We start from the raw sequence: 26,155 nt of genomic DNA on the forward strand, positions 1-26,155 counted from the left end.
GACCCCCAAGCGGGGCCTGAGCTCTGGAGGGGCCGGCCGGGGCCACCGGGGCACTGGAGTCTGGGGGCTGCAGTGGCCCCACAGGAAGCGGGGGCAAGCCCCAGGGTTACAGGGAGACTATGGTGGGGGGGTCCTTGAGGCCGAGGATGGATGGCGGCTCCTCTCCGAGAGACGGGGGTGGGGAATCTGGGACTCCACCTGACGGGGCGGACGTGGGGGCCCCGCCAATGAGCAGCACCCTCCTTGACAAGTACACGTGGTTTATCTGAACAGGAAGTGCACAGAGGAACGGTTCCCGGGCCCGGCCTCTGCCTCCCCTCCTTCCGCCTCCAGACCCTCTTCTCCAGCTGCGCTCAGTGTCTGGGATCCGGTGGCGGGACGTTCGGGCTCACTCGGGGCAGCAGGGGGACCGTCCTGGCAGGAGGAAAGGGTGGTCAGGTCTGGGGGAGGCGGCGGACAGCTGACAGCCATCAGAAAGCAACGCCCGGCCTGCGCGGCTGCGTGGACCAGGCCCCCTGGTCCCGGCTGGACCGTGAGCCCTCTGCACAGACCCGCCCCTCAGGACGCTGCCCCCTGGGCCCCTGCCCCGGCCAGCCAGCCTGGCTGGGTGTCCACTGCGGTGCTGACCCCCCTCAGGGCCTCCCTGGGTTCCCACTGGGCCAGCTTCCGTCTCCCGCACCCACCTCAGTCCTGCCGGCTCCCCCGAGGCCCCCACACGCCCCACTGCGCCCACCCCAGTTGCTTCTCTGGCACCTGCACGACTTTCCCGCTGCTCCCACCCCCTCACCGCTCCCCGCTGCGGCCCAGGGCTGCCTGTCCGACTGAGGGCTCCAGGCCCAGCGGAGGGGAAGGAGGGATGTGCCGGACCAAGGGGTGCAGGCGGCAGTGCTTTCCCTTCTTGAGGGGCCTATGCTGACCTGGGGAAGGTGGGTCCTGGGGGCAGCGGGTCCAGCCTTCAGGCTGAGGCTGAAAGCTTAGGGTCGGGGGTCCCTGACCTCAAACAGGCATTGATCATTGTCTCAGAGGCCGGGGTTTAGTGTGCGGTGGGGACGGGGGAGGGGGCTGGGGTGGGCATCATGACAGCGCCTGCCAGCTTTGGACGGCAGGTACAAACGGGGGGCACACACGGCAAAGACAATGTCTGGGGGACTGTGGTGGGTGCAGTCGGGGGGGGTTCCCTTCTCCGCCCATCCCCGTCCACCCGCTGCCCTCGGCGCAGAACTGTCCTCCCAGCCGCCACATCCCACGCCCCCCCGTCTCCTTCCTCCCCATCGAGGCCACAAGCTCCGTCTCCCCTCATCAACTTCTCCGTCCATCTCAGCATCAGCATCTGGGCCGTGAACGGCGCCACAGCCGCAGTCAGATGGGCGGACTCTTTACGACAAGGTCACTGGACCAAGCCTCCCGCTGCGGCAGCCAAGGAGAGGGGGACGGATCAGGGACGGGAGGCAGGGGACCAGAGGCTGGGGAAGAGGCCCTAAGCTCAGGCTTGCTGGGAGGTTGGGGAAGGGGCTGTTTCGAGGGCCCCAGGCAGCCAGGCAGCCCCAGTTCTGTGTGGGTTCAGGGGGCCTGTCTCCCCACCCGTCGTCACCTGGGGGAGGAGGGCCACACAGAGCCACCAGCCCCAGGACTGGGGGAGACCCTTCCCCACGGGGGCCAATACCTCTGTCCTCTGGGCGGGGGCCACCGTGCCCCCCTTCTCCAGGGAGCCGGGCCTCTCACGCGCAGTGCCGAAGGCCCTGGGGGCCTCCAAGATGGGCATGGGGGGCCGGGTGCTCTCGTGGGTGCAGGCGTGGAGCTTCAGCAGGTGCGCTGCAGGGGAGGACGGTCAGAGGGGGCGGGGCAGGGAGACCTTCCCTCGCTCCCTGCCTTGGTCCGAGGCACGTGGCCCAGGAGAACGGCCGCAAGGCTGGGTTCGCTAACGACCGGGCGCTGGGCGTCCCTTCCCTCCTGGGTGAAGGCAGAGGCTCTGGGGTCCTCACGGGAGGCTGGGTCACTCACTCTGGATGGCGGACTCGCAGGCCTGGCCCACGAGCTGGTAGATGGTGGCCAAGGACTGTGGCTCACCCTGGAAGGGAGGACGGGCCACGTGGCCAGCGGATCGAGCTGCCCGAGTCAGTGCCTCCCTGTGCTTCCCCAGGGACGGCCCAGACCCCAGACTCCCCACACTCACCTTCTCTCCTCGCTCCCCCTTGGGCCCCGGCAGCCCCTGAGTGGGAAGAAAAGGAGAAGCATCTGGACCCCGTGGCCGCCCACCCACCGTGCCCCCCAACCGAAGGCTTCGTGCGGGACTCATCCCAGGAGTCCCCAGAGGACAGAGGACCCACCTCTCCCGCTGCGAGAGGGAGCTTCCCTGCCCCCCGGGCCCCACCCAGCCTGCAGGCCCAGGTCTGCCCCTCCCCGGCCCCTAAGGCCCACGTCCTCTCACCTGCCCCCCACCTTGTCTGTGTTGGGCCGGGCAGGGGGCAGCCTGGGCTCTCTCCCCTGCGAGCTTTGTGCCGGCCTCGCTCTACAAACGTGCCGGTCGCAGGACACCCCGAGCGGTCAGCGGGGACAAGTCTGCACACATGTGACCCCCCCCCTTGCTGTCGGGCGGGTGGGCTGGGTAGGGAGGGGCTTACCGTGGGCCCCACAGCCCCCGGGGGTCCTCGCTCCCCGCTGCTGCCTCTGGCCCCCGCCGTGCCCTGGAAGCCCTGCAAAGGCGGGGGTTCCGGTTTGGCTGCAGCTCCGGTGCGGGGGCCCCTCCCTTCGGTCCCGCCTGCTCTGGACCAAGAGCAAAGCTAAGACAAGCTATAAGGGGACCCCTTAGCTTGTCCCCAGCCTCCTGCAGGCTGTGCCTCCTACCCACCCCGCGCCCAGGCAGCCCCCCCGCACGCCCTGCCCGTTGTCGCTAGTTCTGCACTAATACGTCCCCGCCCGCGTCCCAGTAGTCCGGGTGTGACCGCAGGACGGGCCCCCCGCGGGGGCTTCTTGCAGGAGGGGCAGTTCGGCCTTCCAGGAACCCAGCGAGGCCGACCCCCGGGAGATCCTGGCCAGGCCTGGGCTGCCGGCCCCGGACCCCCAACTCAGAGTAGCTCCCAGCCCCTGAGCTCCGCTCTGACCTCCAGGAACACCAGGCTGGGAGGGAAGGCGCTTCCAAGTGAACGGCCCGTGCCCCCAGCCCTCCAGCAGGGCGGCCTGGGCCGCCGAGGTGAGGGTTTCTGGAGGCAGAGAGGGAGAAGGGGGGCCCGACCACGTCCCGCAGCCAGGCCCACCCGGGAGCCCAGGCACCTTCCTGCCGTGTGGAGTGGCGGCGTTTCCTACCAACCTGCCCGGTGCGGGGAGCGGGGAGGGGGGCGGGGGGGCGCGGCTGCTGCGCTCCTGGGATAAGGACTCTCATGAGCCCAGTGCCGCCGCTGACAAGGCCCCAGCCTGGGGCCGAGGGGCCTCCCCGGTCACTGTTCAGCATAGCCCCAAGAAACCTGGGGAGGGCCGGTGGGGTGAGTGGTGTTGGGGGCTCACGGAGGAGGCGATACGCACCCTAGGGCCAGGGGGTCCGGGCAGGCCAGCAGTCCCCTCCAGGCCTCTCATTCCCTGAGGGCAAAGGAAGGGGTGGGCGGGGCAGAGGCAGGTGCTCCTCCCACAGTGACCCCCAAAACCCACCACTGTCGGGGGTACGTGCTTGTGCCGGGCTGAGGCTGGTCCATCCCAGGGCCTGCCCCCGCCCCGGGCAGTGACCACTCATGCCCCAGTCTGTGTGGGCTGACACTCCCCTCCCACCAGCCAGGCCCCGGCGGGGGCAGGATAGCGGGGGAGGTGGGTGTGGGGCAGAGAAGGAAGCCCCACCACAGTCTCCATCTCCAGACCCTCCCGGCCAGGCTCGTCTCCCACCTTTGGTCCCTGGACGCCAACCTTCCCAGGGGTGCCCTGGAGGCCGGGGTGGCCCTGGAATAGAGCAGAGGCAGCCAGCCAGGCTGGGCCGAGGTCCGACCCGGAGGGGGAGGCCCTGTCCCCAGACCTCCATCCCGAGCACACAGCACTGGTGCTCCGAGTGTGGTCTGACCCACTACCTGCAAGCCGGGGCGTCCATGGTCCCCCTTCTCTCCTTTGACCCCTGGTGGACCCTGGATGGGGAAGATGGATGGGTGGGAGGGTGAGGGGAGAGGGGCAGGGGGATGGGAGGGAGGGCGAGGGTAGAGGGGCTGGGGGTGGGTGCTGGGGGGTAGGCAACACCTACCACAGGTCCCTGGATGGTTTGGCCCTGGGTGCCTGGTGACCCCTGCTGACCTCCAGGACCCTCGGGTCCCATCTGTCCAGGTGGCCCGGGCTCTCCCTAGAGACACGGGGGTGTGTGGTGGGGCTGAGAAGACGTGTGGCCCGTCCTGCTGCCCCTCCTTCGATCCCGCCCTCCTGCCGGCCCATGGTCTCCAGACCCAGGCCCGTCACAGGCATCTTCACCCTCGCAGAGCACTCTGGGAGGGAGGGGTCCTGCTATGACCCCACTGTATAGCCAGGAGCTGGGCCGACTCTGGACGGGCCAGCACAGAGCCCTGATCCCCAGACACCAGAACATTCTACCAAACCTCTAAGGGACAGATGACACTAACGCCATTTAAACTGCTTGATTTGCAGTTTAAAAACAAAAAGACTGCTTTCAAATAATCATGTGAGTCATGCATATCAATGCACCAAACTCTAAAGCAAACCACAGGCATTCCCATTTGTGAATATCAATGCGAAACTCCTAAATAAAACCTGAGTGCACAGAAGCCTGCAGCCCATTAAATGGGCCGCGAGCGCTCGGTGACCAAGCCGGCTTTTAACGGGAGCAGGCGCGGTTCAGAACGTGGGAGAGATTAAATCATTCACCAAACTAATAGCTTCAAGAAGAAAAATGATTTGTTTGCGTCCACAGCAGCTGACGAGGCACTAAATCTTATATAACGCCCACTCTTGATTTTTAGAATCTCCTAATAAAATAAGGGTAGGATTTGGCTATCACGTGGCAAAATGTATCTGTCTCAGCTCCCAGGCCAGCCCCACACTCAACCGGCAAACATGAGGACGTCTTCTATCACCGCGGTTCTCTGACAAACTCTGGAGTGTCACCACACCAGACAAATAAACGAGAAAAATAAAAAGAAAAATAAACGAGTGTAATAAAAATCGGAGTCAGTGAAGTGATTTTTCACAGGTGATGTAAATTTAAACCAGGAAATTCCAAGAAAACCATCTGAAAATAAAAAACTATTGCAAATAAGCTAACTGAGTAATAAATGGGGCACAAAAATCGTACACAGAGAGGACAGAGGATTTGGGGAAGCTGAAGGCGGAGCTGGACACCAGGATCCGCGTCTGAGGCAGCCGTTTGGACTCTGGAGTCCGTGGAAACTCGTGATGTGATTAGGCTGCATTTGAAGTTGGCGGGGGCTGTGGTTACCCAACACTGGGTGGACGGACAGGGCAGTGGTCTGGGGAGGCAGGAGGAAGCACGTTGTGTGTCGGAAGGTGCTAGAAGCACCAGAAGGGACCGGGAGCGGGTGGGCCCTCTCAGACTGAGGAAAGCCTTGAAACACGGTGCGGAAGTCAGGAGCCGTAGAGACAGACCCATGCGGTCCACTAGACAAAGGCGATCCTAAAATCTGCCTGGAGACACGTACGGTAGGCCAGGTCAAAAGACAACAACAGGGTAAACTAGTCACAGCTCAGGGCACAGGTGTTTCCATTAAACCTAGAGCCCCATGAGTGAAGAAGAAGAGGTAACCCAGCGGAGCGGGGGCTGGAGGCCACGCGTCCAACAAGAAAACACCAGCAACTTTCAAAGCCGGTGGAGCCACTGGGGAGAGAAACACACTTGAGGGCAGAGGACACACGTCCTGGCCAGACGCCCAAGACTGCCCGTCACGCGGTCCCTAGGCTGGGGCCCTGCAGGGAGGGCACCGTAGCCCGGTTGGGGGGCCCCGCTCCCGCCTGGGGTTGGGCTGCGGGGGGCTCAGTCCTGCACCCCCCCGCCAGGACGCCTCACAACTCACCCTGGGCGCTGGGAAGCCCTGCTCTCCTGGGGCTCCGTCCCTCCCAGGGTGGCCCTGCAGAAACACAAGCGAGGCTGAGGCCGGGCTGCACGCTGGCCTCCCCAGCAGCCCTGGACTCCAGTCCCCACCTCTAGGGGGAGAAGAAGAAGGGGCTCCGGGGGCCAGGCCATCCTGGCCCACCCTGCCCTCCCACAGCCACTGGTTACCACGTTCATGGGCTCAGGCGGGTCTGGGTTCCAGCCCTGGCCCCTCCCTGGTGAGGTCTGTGGACCACCAGCTAGAACGGGTCCTGGAGCCTCAGGGTGGCCAGAGGGTCTGGACCTGCCCCACAGCGGGGCCCAGGACTGGAACCGCCTCCTTGGGGGCCTGGGGAAAGGCCCCTCAGGGCTACCCTACAGCCCAGAGCGCCCAGGACAGAGGCTGCCTGTGTGGCTGCGACTTGTGGCCAGGGACAAGCGCGGTGCTGCAGACTGCTGGGCCCAGACCCCCACCCCAGTGGGGGAGTTTGATTTCGACACCAGAGAGGGGCCTGCTCGGGAGAGGGTGGCCATCGGGAGGAAGGGGCTTGCAGGAGGGGACTCGTGGGCCATGGGGTGGAAGAGGCGGGCAGGACACTCATGAAGTCTATCCCATCTGGGTGGTGGGCCTAGGGACGGCTGCTGGGGCATGCGGGGGCCACCCTCATCACCGCTGGCATCAAGATATGCCAGGAGTCCCTGGTCACCCCAGGGAGGAGCTGCTGGACTCACAGGAGGTCCTTGGGGGCCCGGGGGCCCAGGGGTCTGCGAGGAACATGCACAGGCAGAAGGGAAGGCAGGGCAGGTCTCTCCATCCTTCTGGGAGAAAGGAGACCCCCACCATTAAATGGACCCTTTCCTCAGTTCTTGTTCGACCCTAGAGCTCAGGGTATCCACGGACACCAGGGTCCAGGGAGCCTCCAAACCCACCCCTGGGAGGCTGGGGGGGAGGGGGAGGACCTGGTCCTGGGTGCCCACCCCCCAAGCTGCCTGACACAAGCCCCCTGACACAAGGGAGTCCCTTGCAGGCCACCAGCATGGCCAAGCCCGGTGTGGGCACCCAGGGGAGTCGGTAAGGACCCCTGCCCACAACTGTGCCCACAGAAAAGGGCAGTGGCCCTGAGTATGTGGAAGCAGCCACCCCTGGGGCTGGGAGCTTCCAGGCCTGCTCCAGCCTGCCTTGCCTCAGGGCCTCCAGGACACATATCCAGTCGCCCTGAGCTCCGGCTCTAGCCCCGGGGGCCGCCTCCTCCAGGAAGGCTGTCTGGATTTCTCCTGGAGCGGCAATGACCTGGATGGCCAGTCTACCCCCAGAATCTTTTGCCCTCAGTGGGCACTTGCCCGCCTACTGAAGCCGGGAGCTCGCAGCACCTGTCCTCCTCTGCCCAGGAGTCACTGCACACAATCTGTAGCATCTGGAGCTGGAACTGCAGGTTGGGGGGAGGGGCAGGGTCGGCCAGGTGCAGCTGGGTCAGGGGGCGGGAGGGGGTCCGCCAGCCCCGGGTTGTCTGGCTCACCGAGGCTGAGCTGCTCCGGGGGCCCCGGGCCTTGGCCAGTCTCCCCAGTGTGACGAAGCCGGTGGTGGGCAGGCTGCCGGCCTCCCCAGTGGGCTTCTCAGCCACCTTCCGGCAGTCCACGTAGAGCCTGACCTTGGAGCGGCCCACGGCTATATGCACCTGGGAGACACCAGGAGGTCTCCTGCGGCCCCGGGCCAAGAAGGGCTCCCTTCCACGCCCACAGGCCAGGGCCAGAGCGGGGAGGGGCAGGTGACCATCCCCTGGGGCTTGGGGTCAGGATCCTGACTCCACCGCAAGTCTCGTGAGACCCCCCTCGCGGGGCCTCAGTTTCCCTCCTGTGAAATGGACCAAATGACATCCCGCACAGCCCCTCCCAGGGACTTGTGGGACGCACGAGAAAGGGCTGGATGCTCTTTGACCCAAATTAAGGTAAGGACGTCCAGGGTGGAGGGGACCACAGGAGCAGAGGGGGAGCCACGGTGACGGGGGTGGGCAGCCTGTGTCCTGCAGAGCCCCGTGGGGGGTCTGCCCCAGAACTTGGGAGCCAGGAGGGTCTTAGGCAGGGAGGCACACGCGCTGGTCCTTCCAGGACCTTCCAGGACCTTGTGGAAGCTCCCAAAGAATATCCTCCTCACGTCGGGCAGGTCGAAGGTGGCCTCCTGCAGGGTGGCGCTGGGGTCACTGCGGAAGTAGGTCAGCGACTTTCTGCTGGCTGGGGGGCGGGGCAGGGAGCACGTGAGACCCCCAGGCGAAAGGCGGGAGGACGCACCGGAGTGGGGCCGCGATGGGCGTGCAAAGCCTCAGAGGCCGTGCTGCACCAGTGGCCCCTGCCTTCGAGGAGTGACCGGGGCCCACCGCTCCCCTCCAACTGACCGTCCAGCAGGACCCCCAGGACAGGCCGGAAGTCTTCGGCCGCCACCTGCCACAGCGCGAAGACGTCGCGGGGCGTCTCGGGGAGCAGGCGCAGGAGGAAGACGACTGTGTGTTCCGTGGGGAGGGTGGCCAGGTGGATGTCGCTGTGGGCACACAGCAGGGGTGACCGCAGGCCTGAGAGGAGGCCGGACCCCCGGGACCACAAAGTGGGGTCCTCGGGGCCAGGCTGGGCCTCTCCTGCCTCGGCTTCCCCGTGAGTAACGCGGGGAGTGTGAGGGGCAGGACTCCCAGCCTGGGCCTGTCAGGTTTCAACGGGAATAGCTCCCCCAAGGCCCAGAAGGGACCACGGCCAGTGTCCACGATGATCGTTCTTCAGGGTCTCTGCGTGGGTGGGGAGGGTGCAGGTCGAGGGCTCCCAGCAAAGTCTCTGAGCCTGTCTCCTGGGCCAGGAACCCACGAGCCCAGAGACAGCTCTGCCCTTGGGAGCTGCTCAGACTGGGTGGGCAGCTGGGGTCTGTGCTGGTGCCGTGCCCACCCTGGTGCTCAGCGGTGGGCAGGGGCAGGGAACAGGGTCTTGAGTCACCCAATAAAATCGCTCCTAATGGCCTGCAGCCTCCCTATTTGCCCTTCCTTTGCTCTTGGGATAACCAAGGGCCTGGAAGACACAGCCCAGCCTCACGGCTGCAATTCTTTAAGCAAAGCGACCCCAGGGCCTTGGCACATGCTGCTCCTTTTCCTGAGTGCCCTCCCCTCTCCCATTCTCTCCTACCCTCTGCCACCTCCTGCGGAGACTTCCTGACCCAGGGAGGAGCCCCTTCCACTCTTAGCAGCCCCAGGGTTGCATTTTGTATTTCTCAAATTTCTATTATAAAGCACGTGATTTACCTTTGCAATGTAAAACATTTTAACTTAAGAAAAATTATGCTGTGCGTGTGGAATTTCCAATGAGTGATTAAAGACACCTCCATATACGAAGTGGGGCGACTATTAGACCTCGGAGGTCATCACAAGCCTTGATCGTGGTGAGTCACAAAGCAGTGGTTTCTTACAGACCCCGGATATTTGCAGAATCAAATTAAAGCACAAAGGAGGCAGTTCTCAGGGAGACAAATTTGGTGGCCCCCGCCCAGAAGTCTGCAAGTTTGGTCGATCCCTGGGCCACATGGGGAGAAGGAGCCCCCCCAACCGTGGCCTCATTCCGCCCACAAGAGATTTACTAATCTGTGGAACTCGGATTCCAGGAGCCCACGTCCCCCCGGGAGTCTCCCTGGCTGGCTCTGGGGTACAGCCGCTGGGCCTGGGGGACGCCCCCCCCCACAACCCCCGCAGGGTGCCCTCCTGCTCCCAGGCCCACGCCTCCCCGACCTGGCCCGGCGGGTCAGCTGAGCATCCTTGAAGAGCGTGAAGGTCCTGTTGGGGCCAAAGGCCGAGGGCTCCATGGCCATGCCACGGATGGAGGCGTATTCCTTCTCCACCAGCCCGAAGGCTGCCATCAGGTCAAAGCCTGGGGAGGGGTGGGGCGTGAGGGACAAGCAGAGATGGGAGGGGAGGTGGGGGGCAGGAGGCAGAGAAGAAAGCCAGGTGTCAGGTGAGAGGAGGCAGCAGAGGCAGCGAGGGAGACGCAGGCCTTCGGGGGCCTGCTCCTCCCCCTCTCCCTCCATCCTGACCTGGGGAAGGACACACAAGCAGCGCCGTCCTGCCCCTTCTGTTGCCCGCAGCCCTCGCCTCCCGGCGGCCCTCAGTGCCCGGACCCCCGCCCATCCCACCCCCATCCCCACTCGCCGGCCCTGCAGCTGGGGCTGAGCAGCTTGCTGGACATCCCGCGGGAGACCCCGTCCCAAGCTGGGCCCCCGCCTGAAGCCCGACCCCACCGCCCCAACCTGGCAGATCTCCCTGACCAGGGGGGCCCACGTGTCAGCCTTCCCTCTGGCTGTCTCAGACCCACAGCAGTAAAGATGCGATGCCAGGGACCCTGGCTCAGCCCCTCGCCCGCCCCGTTCCTGGTCAGCAGAGGCTCACGGAGGCCACACAGGACCCGGGCCTCCAGCATTGCCTGACCCCAGTCCCAGGCCACACCCCCGACAAGTACCCAGAGCAGGGGCGGCTAGGGGCTGGTGGGAAGCAGCCGCCACACAGGGTGGGGGGACCTACCTGGGAGGGAGCCATCCGGGTGGAGGGCCGGGCAGGCTGCTGAGAGGTGACAGAGGTCAGGGTCAGTGGGGAGGGGCCCCTTGTGGCCGGACACCATGCCCTGTGGTCCCCATACCTCAGGGACGGGGATGGGACAGGGACAGTGTCCTGCTGCCTCAGGTTCCACCCCCAGGAAGACAGCATCCGGCTGGGTGCTGCCACTGGGGGCTGCACCCAAGAGGAGATGCGCCCCAGGCGGCAGGGCCAGGGAGATGCCTGGGTGTGAGGACGTGCCCGGGGCACCGCCATCCCGGGACCCAGCTCTGCAGGCCTGCCCCACTGCCAAGCTCTACGTGGGCACTCAGGATCGCTCACAGGCGAGTGCGTGCAGAAACTAGGACCCTCAGGGCGGGAAGCGGCTCCCCCCTCAAAATATAGGAAGGGTGCTGAGCCTCAGGTAGTGAGGCCCTCGTCCCCAGAGGTATTCAAGCCAAAACCAGGCAACCCCACGGAGGGGACACACAGGGAAGCTGGGGCAGTTGGCTAACTGGCCTCTGAGGGCCTTCTACTCCGAGCGTCTGATTGCCCAAGAAAAGCAGCAAAACAAAACAAAAGACTCCTCTCAGCCGGGTCCTGGCCTGCAGGTGGTGGGACCCCCAGGGACAACCGATACCCCGAGGGTGGGGCCAGCCCGGCATGGGCCCTGGGCTCCGCTGCAGCCGCCCCGTCTGTGGTCTGCGTCCGGCTTCCTGCTCCTGCAGGCTGGACGTCTGCCCTGCGCCTCCCAGACGCAGATGCAGGAGAACACCGGCCGCTCCCCAGCCTTGGGCACCTGCAGGCCGGGCCACAGCCGCGATCCCCTCCGCGTCAGCCTGCATGCGTTCAGCTGGACTGCAGTGGCCTTAACCCTTGGGGTCCCGGTTGGCATTCTACACTGAGGAAGGTCTTGCGTGAAGACCGGCTCTCCTTCCGCTAAGGTCTGCAGTGCAGGGTGCCTCCGGGAGTGACAGGGCCCACACATCCTGGCTCCCGGGGACCTGCCAGGGTCCTGGGTCCTGCTGGGGTCTGCTGGGGCCTGGGGGTCTTAGTGCCCACTCACCCGTCCGGCCCGTGGCAGACACTGCCACACTCTTCCCTGCTCCGTAGACGGCTGAGACTAGGACCCGGTACTTGGTGGCCGCCAGCAGTTCAGGGAGAGTCACATGGCTTCTGGGTCCTGGAATGGAGATCTGGGGGTGGGGGGGGGAGATGGTCACCTGAGCGTCTTTGCTCATTTGGGCATCTCAGCTCCCTGTGGGTCCTGCCATGGAAGAGTGGCCCCCTTAACACTCAGGGTGGGACGTTGTCTCCCCCAAGGCCCAGGACCCAGGGGCCCACGAGGGACGATGGCTTCCCGGCTCCAGGGAGACCCACCGACTTCTCGGGTCCCGAGCCTGAGGCCAGTGCATAGGAGAGCTGGTAGTGGAGGACATGGCCACTCGGGGGCGTCCAGCTGACCCGCAGGCTGTCGGGAGACTCTGAGGCCAGGGCCAGGTTGGAGGGTGGGCTCCAGCTGACTGCGGGGGAGCAAGGGGCGGGGGGGCCTCAGATGGCAGCACGTCCCCCGCTCTGCACCACGTCCGCCACCCTCCCACTCCACGGCCCCGCCACGCTGCCCAGTGGCCTCGGCCAAGACAGGGTCACCAGGCCAGCTCCAGGACCGTCTTGGGCACTGTGTCACTCCAGGTGACTTGGACCCTCGGCCATCCCAGGGATGCCTGCCTGGACGGCTCAGGACCCAAGTGGTCCAGCTGCAGGGTCAGGGACTCGGGGGACTGCCTGTCGGGGGCCCACAGATCGAGGGGTCTGGGGCAGAGCAGGGGTCACCTACGGGGGGTGTAGCGGAGGGACACGGGGTCACTGCGGGCCCCATCCCTGTAGTAGGCCAGGATGGTGATCTCATACTCCGAGTGCCTCCCCAGGCCGGGCAGAACGGCCGTGCCCAGGTTCCCCGGGACGGAGATCTGTGGAGAGGAGGGACCGCGTGTCCAGCCATGGAGTTGTGTCCACACGTTGGGGCCCGGCCGGGGCCACATGCAGGCCAATGTCCCCAGGGTGCAGCATGGGGGTCTGAACCCCGGGAGCTGGGGTGGGGAAGGTCTTCTCCCCCCACACCTTATGGGCCTTCCCCTCTCCCAGGGGCGTCCATGTGATCTGGTAGACAAGCACGCCGGACGCCGCTGCGGCCGCCCACTCCAGCTGGACTTCGTCCCCAGGCAGCTCTATCACCGACAGCTGGCTCGGGCTGGGGACTTTCCCTGGAAGAGGGAGACTGAGGCTGGGGTGGCAGAGGGGCCCCCAGTCTTCACGCACAGTGCCCGCAGGGCCCACTGTCACACCTGCCAAGGTACCCGCCCTCACCTGGCTTGGTGCTGCACAGAGCAGACACCGAGCAGCTATGTTGATCTTAACTGTCCAGGGGCGCAGAGGGAAGCAGCCTGGGGACACTCACGTGTGGTCAGGCGGCCAGTCAGTGTGGAGGAGCTGCCCCCAGGGTAGAGGCAGGTGACGCGGACCGTGTAGACGGTGGAGGACGAGAGGGGGCCCAGAGTGACCAAGGTGGCGCTCCCAGGAGCCTCCATCTGCAGGCAGGTGGGGGTGGGGACATGGGCAGCTGCGGAGGGGGCAGCGCCCACCAGAGGGAGACCCAGGCCTGCCCCGTGACCACCCCCAGACTGGGGAGACGGGGACGGGGCGTAGGATCCACGGCACCGGGGTGGGGTCTTGCCCACCAGCCCGCCCAACAAGCCGGTGTTTTCGCCTCTCGTGAGGCCACGCACCCCCCGCCCACATGCACGAGCGCTCTCGTGTGCGGTTCTTTGTTCCACGTCTGCCGCCCCCAGGGGCCCACAAGGGCCCAGGTGGTGTCAGGTGCCCTCCACTTCCCCTGTACCGGCTGAGGCTGTGCCTGGGGAGACCTGGCCACACCCACCGACCCTGAATGCAGGGTGCCCAGTGGGGGAGGCGGAGGGCACTGGGTCCCCATGGACAACTCATGCCCCTGGACAGCCCAGGACATCGGCCCCGGGCAGGGGCTGGCCTCACCTGTCCCGAGTGGCCGCCCTTGCTCGAGATGTAGCTGACCCTGAACAGGCGCACAGGCCTCGCGGTGCCCTCCCAGGACACTCGGGCCGAGTCATGGCTCACGTCCGAGAAGCTCAGGTGTCTGGGGGGGGGCCAGGGCGGCTGCAGGGCACACCAAGGCCTCAGGGACCGCCCCACACGTACGGGGGAATGGCGGGCGATGGCCAGGTCTGATGGGGCTACCGGATGGGGTCGGGGTCCCCCACCCGTGGAAGGTTGCGGGGAGCCAGAGTGGGCAGCAGTCTGCAGGCGGGGCACTCACGGGTCCTGGCGCGGGTGCTCTGGGCCTCGCTGGTCTCTGCCCCTCGCAGGCTCCGCACCCACACCTCGTAGTCCCTGCCTGGGGCCAGCCCATCCAGCAGCGCCTCGGGCTGCCCCACCCGCACCTGCGGGAGGCCCACGCTGGCCCCTGCCTGCGCGCCCCCGCCCGCCGGCCCAGACTGGTTCCCCCGCCTCCCCTCCCCCTCTGCCCCGCACCTCTCTCCCCTCCTCCTTGCCCTTGGGGGAGGTGGGCGAGCACTGCACCAGGTACTGGGTGGCCCCTGCCGAGGGCTGCCAGGTGAGGTGGATGGCTCTGGGCATCACTGCGGCCAGGGTCAGCGCCTGGGGTGGGGGCAGGGGCACTGGGGGAGACGGGGGCGGGCGTGGAGGGGCTTTAGAAACTCAGCACAGGCAGAATTCAGCCCCATAAACCAGCGGGACAAAGGGTCTCAGGCAGTGCAGGCCAGGTGTGTCTTGATGGACACACAGAGGGGGGAAGACCAACGCAGGTGGGGGGGCACAGACAACTGAAGTCCCTGTCCCGGCTCCCCCTGGGCAACCCTGGTTTCACTTAAGGCCACATGCTGTGTGGTCCCATTTATATGGAGGGTCCAGGAACGGCAAACCCCAGAGACAGAAAGCAGATCGGGGTGGGCAGGGGCCGTGGGGAAGGGGAGGACTGGGGGTGACTGCTAAGGTGTGGGTGCGCGATGCTGGGACAAACGGAAACCTCCGACTTGTACACTGTAGATGGGAGGGTCGTAGGGTGTATCTCAATAAAGCTGCCGGGGGGGCGGCTCACGCAGGCCCTGGCGGCCTGCGGGCTGGACGGGGCGGGAGCCCCACCAAGAGCGCAGGCAGCAGCAGTACTGGGTCCCAGCCACGACCGGGCTGATGACACAAACGACATCACTGTGCTCAGAAGAGGACACAGGGTCAGAGAGGCCCAGTGACTTGGCCTCGGTCACAGGCTGGGGGTGTGCCCCACCTGGGTTAAGACTGCTCCAGTGCCAGGCTCCGAGGGGAGGCTGCAGGCGAGTCCCCCCTCGCCCACCTGTGGTCACCGGGCCCTGCAGGCCCTCACCGACGCCGGCCTTGTAGACGGGGAGCACGGAGACCAGATACTCCGTGCTGGAGGTCAGGTTGTGCAGCTCTGCCGACGAGGCGGGCGCCTCCACCACCACCTGGAACGGAAGCCGCGACAGAGTGGGCGGGGTGGGGGCGGGGCGTGGGCTGGGGAGGGCTGGGTTAGCCCTCGCTCCCTGCGTGGCTGCGTCCCTGGCCAGGTCTGGGCCATCTGCGGGGGCAAGGGGCTGCGGTTTGGTAGCCCCCCGCCCCTGCCACTCTTCTTCCTCCACGTGTGGGCCCGACTCCAGCCCTGCCTGCGTGAGGGGGGGCCCTTTCACCTCCCTGGGGGCGCCGCCCTTAGAAGGCCGCAACACGATCAGGTACTTGAGGGGTGGCCGCGGGGCTGGGGTCCAGGACAGGTGGATGCTGGAGGAGGTCACCTGGGTCAGGACCAGGCCGGTGGGAGCGGAAGGGGGGTCCAGGGCCGGAGCGGCTGCGGCCGGTGTAACTGTGGGATGGGAGGGGGCAGCTGGCGACAGTGGCTCTGCCTGCGCCCCTGGGGGCCACTTCCCGGAAGGGCAATGCTCCCCCAGGTATCCTCAGAGCCCTGAGAACCGCGTGGGCGGGGCCTGGTGGGGCTGCGGCCGAGCATGGGCGACCCTGCCCTCGTGCCACCCCTGCTCGCTCACCTGGGCCGCTGCGCAGGCGCCTGCCCTGCACCTTCTGGCAGACGAGGCGGCTGAGCTGGCCGGCCAGCGAGCCGAGCGGGGGAAGTCCTGCACGCTGTGCACGGTGATGTCCGGAGGCTGGGACGCCAGGAGCCTCAGCTCAGCATCATTGGCGTCCGTCACGCCTGCCGCGGGGTGGGGGCGGGCTGTCCGTTGTGGGCCAGGACCACTGGGCCCCTGCGAGGCACCCAGCCGGCAGAAGCTCCTTCCCACGCCACAGACCCAAGACTCCACAGGCCCCAGAACGGGGTCACCCGGCCGGGCCCCCGCGAGAGACGGGCTGGTGTGAAGGTGGGGCTAGACACCCGAAGGCCCCTCTCAGGCTGTGCCATGCCTGCCTGGCTCTCTGTGGGGTTTGGGGCCAGGAGGGAGGCCAGTGTGCTTTCCTCGGCGTCCTGCACGCCCTGGGGCTGGGGTCAGGCACCGAGGACGGTCTCTGCTTCCAGGAATCCCTGCCCCCAAGTCTGGAGTTTCCTTCCCAAGGAACAGAGTCAATGAATGGCCAGTCAAGGGAGCAGAGCAAGGCCTCCGGGCCACGCACAGGGCCCGTGCAGACAGGAGGGGGCACGGAGACGTCTACAGACACTTCATTAGAGAGCGGCCTTGCCGCCCACGCCGACTCACGTGGCTGCCTCGGAGCAGGGACTTGTCCTCCCCATTCGCAGACAGCGGGCTGGGGCTCAGAGGCCACAAGACCTGCAGCCCGGGGGGCGGTGGGGGGGGCGTGGGAGCCACCTGCTGTGAAAACTCCCCGTGAGAGCCCGGGCTCTGCTCACCCACGGCAAAGACGTCGACGCCCAGATCCTTGAGCATGTGGCCAGCAGTGCAGGCATCGTCCTGGGACTTGCCGTCCGTCACCAGAATCACCAGCTTGGCCGCCTCCGGACGGAGACCCGCCACGGGCTTCAGGTTCTGTTCCAGCACGTGGGTCAGGGCCAGGCCTTGGGTGCAGTGAGAAGAAAGTGCTGGCAGCTCCAAGCACCCTCCCTGCCCGCTCGCGATGGCTCCACCAGCCGCTGGCCCCCTGCTTTGCCCACCAGGCCGGTCCTGGCCCCTTCAGGCTGCGGGGGCCCGGAGGGCAGCGATGCCCCCTCTCCTTCCCTCAAAGGCACCCAGAGACTCAGGGGCCGGCGCCCCACACCCTGCTGCCTTCTCAAGAGCAGTGAGGCCCCAGGACGGGAAACAGGGAGGGGACCTGCGGTGGGGGGAGGGGTCTGCCAGGGAGAGACCCCCTGAGGGGGGCTGCTGCTGGCAGGGCCCCCCCAAGCGACTGGTGGGCCCTCCCAGGGGCCTCTACCGACCAGAGGAGTCTCCTGGTTTCGGCAGGGCTGCCCAGCACACCACGTTCACCATGGATGAACGAGGCGGACTTGTCCTTTGCAAAGGCGTGAATACACAGCTCTCAGGCGTGGTTCAGAACACACGTTTCCAAATCTGGGAAGGTGCGAGGGCAGCCGACCTCAGGACAAGACCTGAATAGACCCCGAGGGTGGGGCTGGGGCCAGGCAGACCTGTGAACGTGTTTCCCCCTCTGTACTGGAGGCCACGCACGGCGGCCAGCACCTCCTCCTTGGTGCCAAAGGCATTCAGGTCCCACTCGGTCTGGGGGTCCCCGCTGTACTGAGTCAGGCTGGGAGGGGTGGGCACACAGCAGGCGGGCAGGACACACACAGCCTCGCCTGGGTCACCAGGGAGGCACATCTGCAAAGCCTCGTTTTCCACACAATGTCCCCCCAGGAGCCAGCTGTCCCTCCAGTGCAGGTCGGGACCCCACCCCTGCCTGTCCAGGTGGGAACTTAGCCTTAGTTCCCAGAGGCTGCGTGTCTCCTTCCCCAATTCTCACTCCCTTTTCCAAGCAACGCCTGTGCTGGGGGCTGGCAGGAATTGTGAGGACCACCCCGGGTGGGGTGCAGGGCAGGGCTGGGACCTACCTACTTGGACTTTGTCTGGCCCGATTTCAAAGGGCTCAATGATGCTGGCCAGGAAGTCTTTGACCTGCTGGAAGTGACTGTGACCAATACTCCAGGATCCAGCCACCAGGAAGATCATGACCACGGGTGTGGGGGACGTGCAGCGGAACTGGGGTCCGGCTGGGGAAGGAGGGGAGGGAGGCGAGGTGCTGGGCGAGACCCGCTGCTGCTGCAGGACCCTGATCCGCCCCGGAGGCGGGCTGCAGCCCCAGCATCTCCTTCCCTGGGGCAAGTAGAGGGTAAGGAGCCACAGGACTCTGGCCTCAAGTGAGGTGGGCAGCTGGGTGCTGGGGGACAGGCACTAGGGTCTCCCCAGACTTAGAAAACCGCACTTGAACTCAGCCCATCATCCCAGGCCCTCCGAGCCCCCCCAGAGAGGGTTCACAGGACATCCAGCCGCTCTGGCACCTCTGCCCTCCATCAGCCTTGGCGGTGCTGGTCACTGTGCGATTGTCTATGGCAGGGGTAGGGGGGTTCCACCTTCCTCATCCGGCTGACACGACACCCGGGCCCAGCGGGCAGAGACTGCCCAACGGGGTGCCAACCGGGGTCGCTGCGTCAGCACCACGGACAGCTCCAGGCAGCTGCCCATCCTGCCAGCTCTGGGCTGAGGCCTCACCGTTTGGTGAGGGGGCTTGTCCAAAGGACCCAAGAGCTCTTTGGAGACAAAGCCACACCCCTTGATCTGGGGCTCCCTGAGTTTTGCAGACAGTGCCCCCAGGCCAAGCCCCAGAGCCAGGGCCAGACCCCACCTGAGGCTCCCGGGCAGGGTAGGTGTGGTGAGACGCCCCCCCAGTGGGGGAGGCAGGCCCTGGCCTCAAGTCCACTGGGAGACAGCAGGCGGCCCGGACCCCAGGACCCCACGTGAGGCTAAGGAAGGAGGTACTTTCTTCCATTCCAAGTCTGATGGGAGAAACAAAATCAGAGACATCTCAGGTCTGATGGGGGAGGCACAGCCCTGCCTGCAGGGCCTCGAGGGAAGTGCGGCGCTGTGGTCCCATCCCGCTAGCCTGCGGAGGCTGGCACCCTGGCCGTCTTACCTGGCTTCTCTCTCCCTCCAGCCGAGGCCCTGGCGTGGCTGTGCCCTTCCAGGTCTGGGGTGCGCTGGGCAGGGGCCTCACCCTCAGGGCCCCTGGGTGGGGGCTGTTCCTCACCAGGTACTCCTGGGGGGGGGGCACAGCTGTGTCACCTCTCCCCAGCCACACTCAGGCTGGGGGACTCCTGAGAGGGGTCAGGGTGGTGGGACCAGGCACTGGGGCCCCAAGGACGCCCCGAGCAGATGACCTGCCCCGGTGGGTTTAGTGAACCGAGGAGCGCGGCAGCCAAGCCTGAGTGAAGCTGGGGAGTGTGAGGTCAGATGGAGGAAGCACGTCCTGGCCACATGGAGAGGATCCGCGGGAAGCTCAGGACTGCTCCTCGTCCCAGGCACTTACCGTCCCCCGGCTTGGACCCACCAGGCGTGGGCAGGTCTTGGCTTGGGGCCAAGGCCACTGGGGGATCGAGGTCTGGGCTCCCCTCGTGGGAGGGGCTGGGCTGCAGGGCTGCCCCCAGTGGTCTCCGGCTGCTCCTGCTCGCAGAGCTACTCTTCAAATCTTTGACTGCAGAGAGATGCGAGGGGCTGTCAGGACCACCAGGGAGGGAAGAGAGGCCTGGGGCTGCACACAACCCTCCCCGCGAGGGTTCGTCCAGGCTCCCTGGGGCTCCCAGTCGAGGGGCTGCCAGGGCTCAGCTCCAGCCTCCTCTGCACACATGCACCCCCGGAGGGACTTACTCACAAACTCCCTCCGAGCCAGCAGGACATTCCCTGAGCCTGTGAGCTCGAAGATCTGCAAGGTGTACCCTTTGGAGGGGCTGAGGCCCCCCACCGTGGCCTTGGGGGTCTTGGTAGTCAGCATCACCTCCTGCTCCAGGTCCCCTGGGTGGGGGTGGGGAGACCTGTCGAGCCCGCCCAGGTGGATGCTGTGTGCGCGCATGTGTGCACCTGTGCGTGCAGGTGTGCTGCGCCCACTCTGTCCTGCGTGTGCCTGCAGGTATGTCAGGGAGTGGCAAAATCCTCCAGGCGCCTCCTCTTCCCCCTCCCCCCAGCTCCTCCCCTTGGGGCGGGGGAGGGGAAAAGGGGAGAGGTCTTTGTTGCCCTCTCCAGGACCTCCTGGGTAACAAATGGAGAAAGAATGTATCTCTGCGACAGCAAAATAATATGCCTTTACAAAGCTTCCCCAGAAGGACTTATCCTCCCCAGAGGGAGGACCCATAAACCCTCCAGATGCCCAGCACAACAGCCCTGGGGACAGCGTGAAGGTGTGAAGACGGGGGCTGCACACAGAGAAAGGCCCCACCTGCCCGTGTGCAGGGGGCTGGACGGCACACAACAGCGAATCTGCAAACATGTCCCACTGTGACTCTGTGAGTCTGACTAAAAAAAGAAACTATTCCAAAGGGGACACTGCCACGCTCTCTGGGGAGGCAGTCATGGAACCGACTGGAGAGACTGCAGTCAGAGGTCAGGAAGCACCTAGCGGTTCTCGGGTCTCAGGTGCTAGGAAGGGGATAACAGAGGAAGGACCTGCATGCCCGCCCCATAGTCCATTGTCTTGCGGGGCGGACGGCCCCCAGCCTGGGTCCAGCCCCACGTGGGGAGGCGGGACAGGCCGGGAGGGCGAGGGTGTTGGTGCTTCATATGACTCGAGCTGTGTAATTTTCACAAAACCATTCCCCCATTTTGTAGGTGGGAAAACCGAGTCACACAGTTACTCAATGGTAGAACCAGGATTTAAACCCAGGTCTGTTGGGTTCCTGGGCCCGCCTGGACAGGGGAGGGATGTACACGCAGGCCCTTTGAGGAAGTGAGTCCTTGGCATGTGCCCCCCCGCCGCCATTCTTTGGGTTGAGACACTGAAGAGCTCCACCCAGGAGCAAGGGTTAATGAGGATAGACTGGCTCTTGAAAGGACTGAAGCCCAACTTCAAATAATCTTAACTTCTAAAACGGAGTGAAGATGACCCAAAACTGCTAGTTCACATCACTGTCTGTCAGAAACAAACGTAAATTGTTTCTGAAGGAAGGCAATGTTATCAAAGGCCATAAATTATTTCTATAAGTTGTCACAATGTCTGGTATGCAGTAAAAAATAACCGGATATGCGAAGGAGCAAGGCAATGTGATTGAATGTTAAGAGAGACATTAGACAACAGAAAGAGAGCCACAGATTTCCCAGATAATGGAGTCATGAGACTTTAAAATAACTATGCTAAGTAGTTTGAAATTTTAAAAGACGAGCCTATGAATTCAGATATCGAACCATAAAAAAAGGAATTCTTGAATGCAAAAACCAAACGGAAATTTCCAAATGGAAATTCTAGAATGGAAAAACACAGGGACTTCCCTGGTGGCGCAGTGGTTAAGAATCCATCTGCCAACACAGAGGACACGGGTTCGAGTCCTGGTCTGGGAAGATGCCACATGCCACAGAGCAACTAAGCCTGTGTGCCACAACTACTGAGTCTGCACTCTAGAGCCCATGAGCCACAACTACTGAGCCCGCGTGCCACAACTACTGAAGCCCGTGCACCTAGAGCCCGTGCTCTGCAACAAGAGAAGACCGCAATGAGAAGCCCACGCACCACAACGAAGAGTAGCCCCCGCTGGCCGCAACTAGAGAAAGCCCGTGCGCAGCAATGAAGACCTAACGCAGCCAAGAATAAGTAAATAAATAAATTTAATTAAAAAAAGAAAGAGAAAAACACAAAACATGATGTTAGAAATTCAAAGAATGACCTAACAGCTTGTTACACACGAAGAGATAAATGGTGGAAGATCAGTCAGAATAAAAAACACGAAGTTAAGCATGGAGAGATAAAGGGATTGAAAATATAGAAGAAAGAGTAAAAGGCATAGATACAGAGAGAGAAAGGGGCACAAGCAATGTTTGAGGAGATACAGCTAAAGAACTGTAAAACAGTAGACACCGATTTGAGAAGTCCTGTGAATCTGAAGCAGGAGAAAAGAGACCCACACCCACAAACATCAGATTAAATGTGCTGAGAATCCAAACAGAGGAAAAAGTCTCAAAAGCAGCCAGGGAAAAAGAAAAAGACGTTACGACAGCAACTGAGTTGATAACTGAATTCTCAAGAAAAACAACAGGAACCAAGAGACGTTCAAAGGAGTCTTCAAAGTGCTGAAGGAAAGTTCCAACTTGAAATTCTATACCCAGCAATAATATCCCTCAAGAATGAAGGCGGAATAAAGACATTTTCAGACAAACAAACAAAACCCCCCAAAACACAAGAATGTGTAACCAGCAGACCCTTACTAAAGGAAACATTTTCAGGCAGGAGAAAAATAACCCCAGACATGCTGGAAGGGAAAGAGAACAACAAAAGGGTAAACACGTGAGCTGGTCCAAATTCACGTCGAATTTATACACTACGCAAATGAAAATGTTTTATGAGATTTAATATGGATATAGATTAACATGCATGAAAAGGGGATAAATGTGGTTGTGCTGCTCCTGTGTGGGAAAAGGTAACGTAGCCTTCATGGATACTACACGTTGATAAGTTAAGGATGGCACGGTGGTCTCTGGGTGATCACTGCAGGAGTAAAGGGATACGTAACTACTGAGCAGAAGAGGACATGGGATGATAAACAGCACTCAATCGTCCCCCACCTACCCATCAATCTTAACTTCACACACAAAAAAGAGACACTAGACGCTGTGGGCCTCCAGCTGTGGTGCAGCAGGAGTGACACAGAACCACTTATAAAGGGTTGTTGTCAACAAAAGATAATCAAACCTGAATCTGACCAAACCTCTGGGACCTGTCAATCTTCAGGACAGACGGGGGTAGGGGAGCAAAAAAAGTGGCACCACGGGGATGCCATCAGCAGAACAAAGAATGTTGGAAGTTCTGGCGGACAAACGATCTTCTTTCTTCAACAAATAAGTGTCAAGGAAAAGGAGGAGAGCTGTTGTAGCTGGAACATTACCGGAGACGCGGGAAAACAGCACAGTGTGAGGACTCTGTTGGGATCTCAGTGCAAAGAAGTCAATTGCAAAAGATGTTTATCAGGCAAGCTGGAAGATTTTTAACACAACAAAGTATTTCTTGATGGTTCTGAAATATTTTTACTTTTTAGGCATGCCAATGGTACCAGAGTTATTTTTTTGGTCCTTCCTTTTAGAGAAACATACTGAAATATTTATAGACAAAATTATATAGTGTCTGAGACTTGCTTTAAGATAATACACTATAAGGAAGGGGTTGGAGAGACAGACATGGAATGATAGTGGCCGTACGTTGATAACTGTTGAAGCTAAATTCTGGGAACATGAGGCTTCATTACATCACGCTCTCGTCTTTTGCATGTGTTTAAAATTCTCCATAAAAATTCAGTGCCACAAAAAGACAAGAAAGGAGAGGAAAAAATTATAGTGTAACAAAATGAAAACAAGTAGGAAGATAGCAGATTTAAACCCAAATATATCAGTAACTTCATTAAATGTAGGTGGAAAAATATTTCAATTAGAAGACAAAGATTGTAACATAAAAACAATACAAATTCTATGCTTCTCAGAAGATGCATCTAAAATGAAAGGCTAAAGAAAAATTGAGTAAATGAATGGGAAAAGGTTTTCAGTGCAAACGCTTCCTGGCGGACCAACACTGATCTCACAAAAAAGAGATTATGAGAAAAGACTGCAACCGCAGAGGTAATGAGAATAGTTCATAATGGAAAAGGTTCAATCTACTAGGAAGATATGATAATTCTGAATTTGTATGCACCTAATATCAGAGCCTCAACGTATAAAACAAAGATTAGTGAGAAACCACAGAAAGATGTATCTATAGTCACGATGGGGGATTTAAAATACTTCTCTCAGTAACTAATGGGATAAGTAGACGCACACGAAATCAGCAAAGATAAAAAAGATGTGAAAAATAAGGTGAATAAATTTGGCTTAGTTGAGATAGTAGAAAACCACAGGCGCATCAACAAGGGGGTTCTGCTTGGGAGCAGAGGGGGTGGAGACCGGGAGGGGCCTCTCCTCACCCAGGGAGTGAGCTCCAGTTTGCCTTTGCATCGTGCATGTACCCATTCTGCAATCACACACCCACGATTGTGGGCTCGTCTGCGTGTCAAACCTCAACTTTTGAAAGGCTGTTGACACTCGCAGCCCTCACCCCGTCTGGAGGTTTGTGCCGGGTTGCCAGGCGCCTCTGCCGCCTGCCCTCTTGTGGGACGCGCTCTGATACCGTGAGTCTGCCCTGGCGCTGGGCACTGGCAGAGCCCTAAGAGCTCTAAGCTTGAGGAGGATCCTTGTTTCTTCCAAGTGAGCGAGCGCCTTCTGCGTGCGCCAGGCGCGGGGATACGGCGGTGGGGACTCCAGGGGCCCCGCTCTCCTGCCACAGCTTCCCCGTGTTAGCGGGGCAGTGGGGGAGGAGGGAGGCAGAGTCGCGAGGAGCCGGGCCCAGTGACCGCCATGCTGACCGTGGTCACCGTCAGTGCGCGCAGAGGGGAGGCGCGGGCCCCTACCTGCCCTGGGCTTCACCTGCACCAGGTAGCCGAGGCTGCTCCCCTCCGACTCCCTCCACTTCATCTGCAGCCGGTCCTCAGGCAGCACCACCAGCCTCAGGCGGCCGCTTGCTGCGAAGGCAGGACGGGGGTCAGGGCTGCCCCCTGGCAACCGCCCCAACCAGCTGTGGGGGCCCCGAGGCAGCTGGGGCCCCATCAGGGGTCAGAGGGGGCCAGTCCCACCTGGGGGAACTCTAGAAGAGGCCCCACCCAGGGCTGAAAGAGGACCGGGACCGCCTGGCAGCACCCGGGAGGGCAGACTTCTGTCCAGGGAGGCCCCCGCCCCCGTGCACTGAGGCCAGCCTCCCGGAGCGACCGTAACTGCCCCACCGGAGACGCGGGCACTGAGCCAGCACGGCAGCTGCCAGCCCGCCCGGATGTCCCCGCCGAGTCCCCGCAGCTGCAGACCCCAAGGTCACCACTAGGTTCACACAGCCCATGAGGGTGGGGTGCCCTGGGGAGGGCCTGGCCATCCTGGGAGGAGGACGGGGTAGCGGAGGCCTCAGCCCTCAGGCACAGCCTGACCCCCGAGCTTCCGGGAGCTCCTTGGCGGAGGCAACTAGTTTTGGAAAGTGGGGACAGAGATGGGCTTCTTCTGGTGGCCCCCCTCAGAGCTGGGGCACAGGGGAAGGGCAGGGCCGGGGGGAGCCCACGGCAGACACAATGATCGCTTAAGAGCAGGGAACAGCTGAGCCGGGCTGCCGGGTGGGCCCCGCTGATCCCTGGAGCCTGGGCTGAAAGGCAGGAACGCCTCAGGAGCGGGGGCCTTGAAAAGCCACTTGTGAACAGGAAGCCCAGCTCATGAAGAGCCTCTGTCTCCCTGCGCCCCTGGCATGTTGGGGGCCATCCCCAGCTGCCTTCTGAGTCTGCACGTCAGGGCCTTGGTGGGGCGCCTGGGAGACAGCACCCACCCAGGGGCACCCCCCACGGGGCCACCCTCGGGGAAGGGCAGCGTGGATGTGGGGCCCCGCCCCACCCTAGCCCTCCCCTGTCTACCCAGAGCCTGCAGGGACCTCGTGCTGTCTGGACTCAAGTGTCTGCAGGGGTCCCTTAGTGACTTGGCCCCTTCAGGGTGATCCTGTCAGAGCGCCAGGGACAGAGGGCCCCGACCACCTGCGTGCAAAAGTATAACCACGAAGATGCACCACCAGTAAGAAGGCGGTTACCAGAGCCGGGGCTCCGGGCTGGGTGGCTGCACGATGCACCCCTGCCGCCCCCCATGAGGCCAGGCCTCGGCAGTCTCCTGCCCCTTCATCACCCGTGGGAGCCGGGTGCACGCCAGGGATGTGGCCGGCGGGGGTGGAGGGGGCTCACTGGGTAACCGGAGCCTCGGACGGCCCCTGGGACGTGGACACCACCTCCCAGTGTCAGTCTACACAGCCCTCCCCCATGGGTTTGGGGTGTTACAAAGGATACTGCGACCAGCGTTACCCCGAAAGGGACACACTGTGAACGTCCAGTAGGGAGCAGAAGCGTCCCCTCGCTGGATGGGGTGTAGCCGCCCAAGGTGCTACCCGCAGGGGGCAGGGGGCTGATGTGATGTGCGCCTTAAAGGAGCTTAAATGAGCAGGGACCTGCTGGAGGCAGCATCTTGGGTTCTCCTGGGGGGTGGGGGTATCACTTTTTACTCTAGATTCTGCTGTTTGAAAATTTCACATTGAAAAGGCATCTGGGGAATGATGGAAAAAATATTAATATAAGAAGGAATTAAATGCACACCCAGTGTGTTAATAACTGTTAAAAAAAAAAACCCCAAACAACAACAACCGGAAAACAAAAAGAGCCCAAAGAAATAGAAAGACCGCAAGGCCAAATGGTCAAGCCACAGCTGAGGGCGACACTGTGGGCAGAGCTGTCCCCTCTTCCCGTCTCTGCCCCCTG

At 62.6% G+C, this 26,155-nt stretch overlaps 1 protein-coding gene across 1 annotated transcript in view; it reads right to left on the minus strand.

Moving 5' to 3' along the window:
• Positions 1 to 261: 261 nt before the first annotated feature.
• Positions 262 to 26,155, minus strand: part of COL20A1 (collagen type XX alpha 1 chain) — a 26,164-nt gene continuing 270 nt past the window's right edge. The window contains 34 exon segments of the mRNA XM_029219806.1: positions 262 to 414; positions 1,664 to 1,812; positions 2,020 to 2,068; positions 2,174 to 2,209; positions 2,622 to 2,693; positions 3,520 to 3,573; positions 3,871 to 3,924; positions 4,050 to 4,103; positions 6,012 to 6,065; positions 6,761 to 6,847; positions 7,378 to 7,455; positions 7,546 to 7,704; positions 8,148 to 8,257; positions 8,419 to 8,561; positions 9,784 to 9,922; positions 10,570 to 10,605; positions 11,648 to 11,777; positions 11,962 to 12,094; positions 12,415 to 12,551; positions 12,703 to 12,845; positions 13,040 to 13,169; positions 13,633 to 13,792; positions 13,930 to 14,057; positions 14,149 to 14,294; positions 14,987 to 15,116; positions 15,339 to 15,508; positions 15,690 to 15,770; positions 15,773 to 15,853; positions 16,505 to 16,669; positions 17,240 to 17,358; positions 17,656 to 17,818; positions 19,153 to 19,296; positions 19,470 to 19,613; positions 24,236 to 24,346. Of these exon segments, the coding sequence (XP_029075639.1) occupies positions 262 to 414; positions 1,664 to 1,812; positions 2,020 to 2,068; positions 2,174 to 2,209; positions 2,622 to 2,693; positions 3,520 to 3,573; positions 3,871 to 3,924; positions 4,050 to 4,103; positions 6,012 to 6,065; positions 6,761 to 6,847; positions 7,378 to 7,455; positions 7,546 to 7,704; positions 8,148 to 8,257; positions 8,419 to 8,561; positions 9,784 to 9,922; positions 10,570 to 10,605; positions 11,648 to 11,777; positions 11,962 to 12,094; positions 12,415 to 12,551; positions 12,703 to 12,845; positions 13,040 to 13,169; positions 13,633 to 13,792; positions 13,930 to 14,057; positions 14,149 to 14,294; positions 14,987 to 15,116; positions 15,339 to 15,508; positions 15,690 to 15,770; positions 15,773 to 15,853; positions 16,505 to 16,669; positions 17,240 to 17,358; positions 17,656 to 17,818; positions 19,153 to 19,296; positions 19,470 to 19,613; positions 24,236 to 24,346 (3,842 nt within the window).

Source organism: Monodon monoceros, unplaced genomic scaffold (assembly GCF_005190385.1).
Source record: "Monodon monoceros isolate NGI ecotype Baffin Bay Population unplaced genomic scaffold, NGI_Narwhal_1 Super_Scaffold_13, whole genome shotgun sequence".
NCBI lineage: Eukaryota > Metazoa > Chordata > Mammalia > Artiodactyla > Monodontidae > Monodon > Monodon monoceros.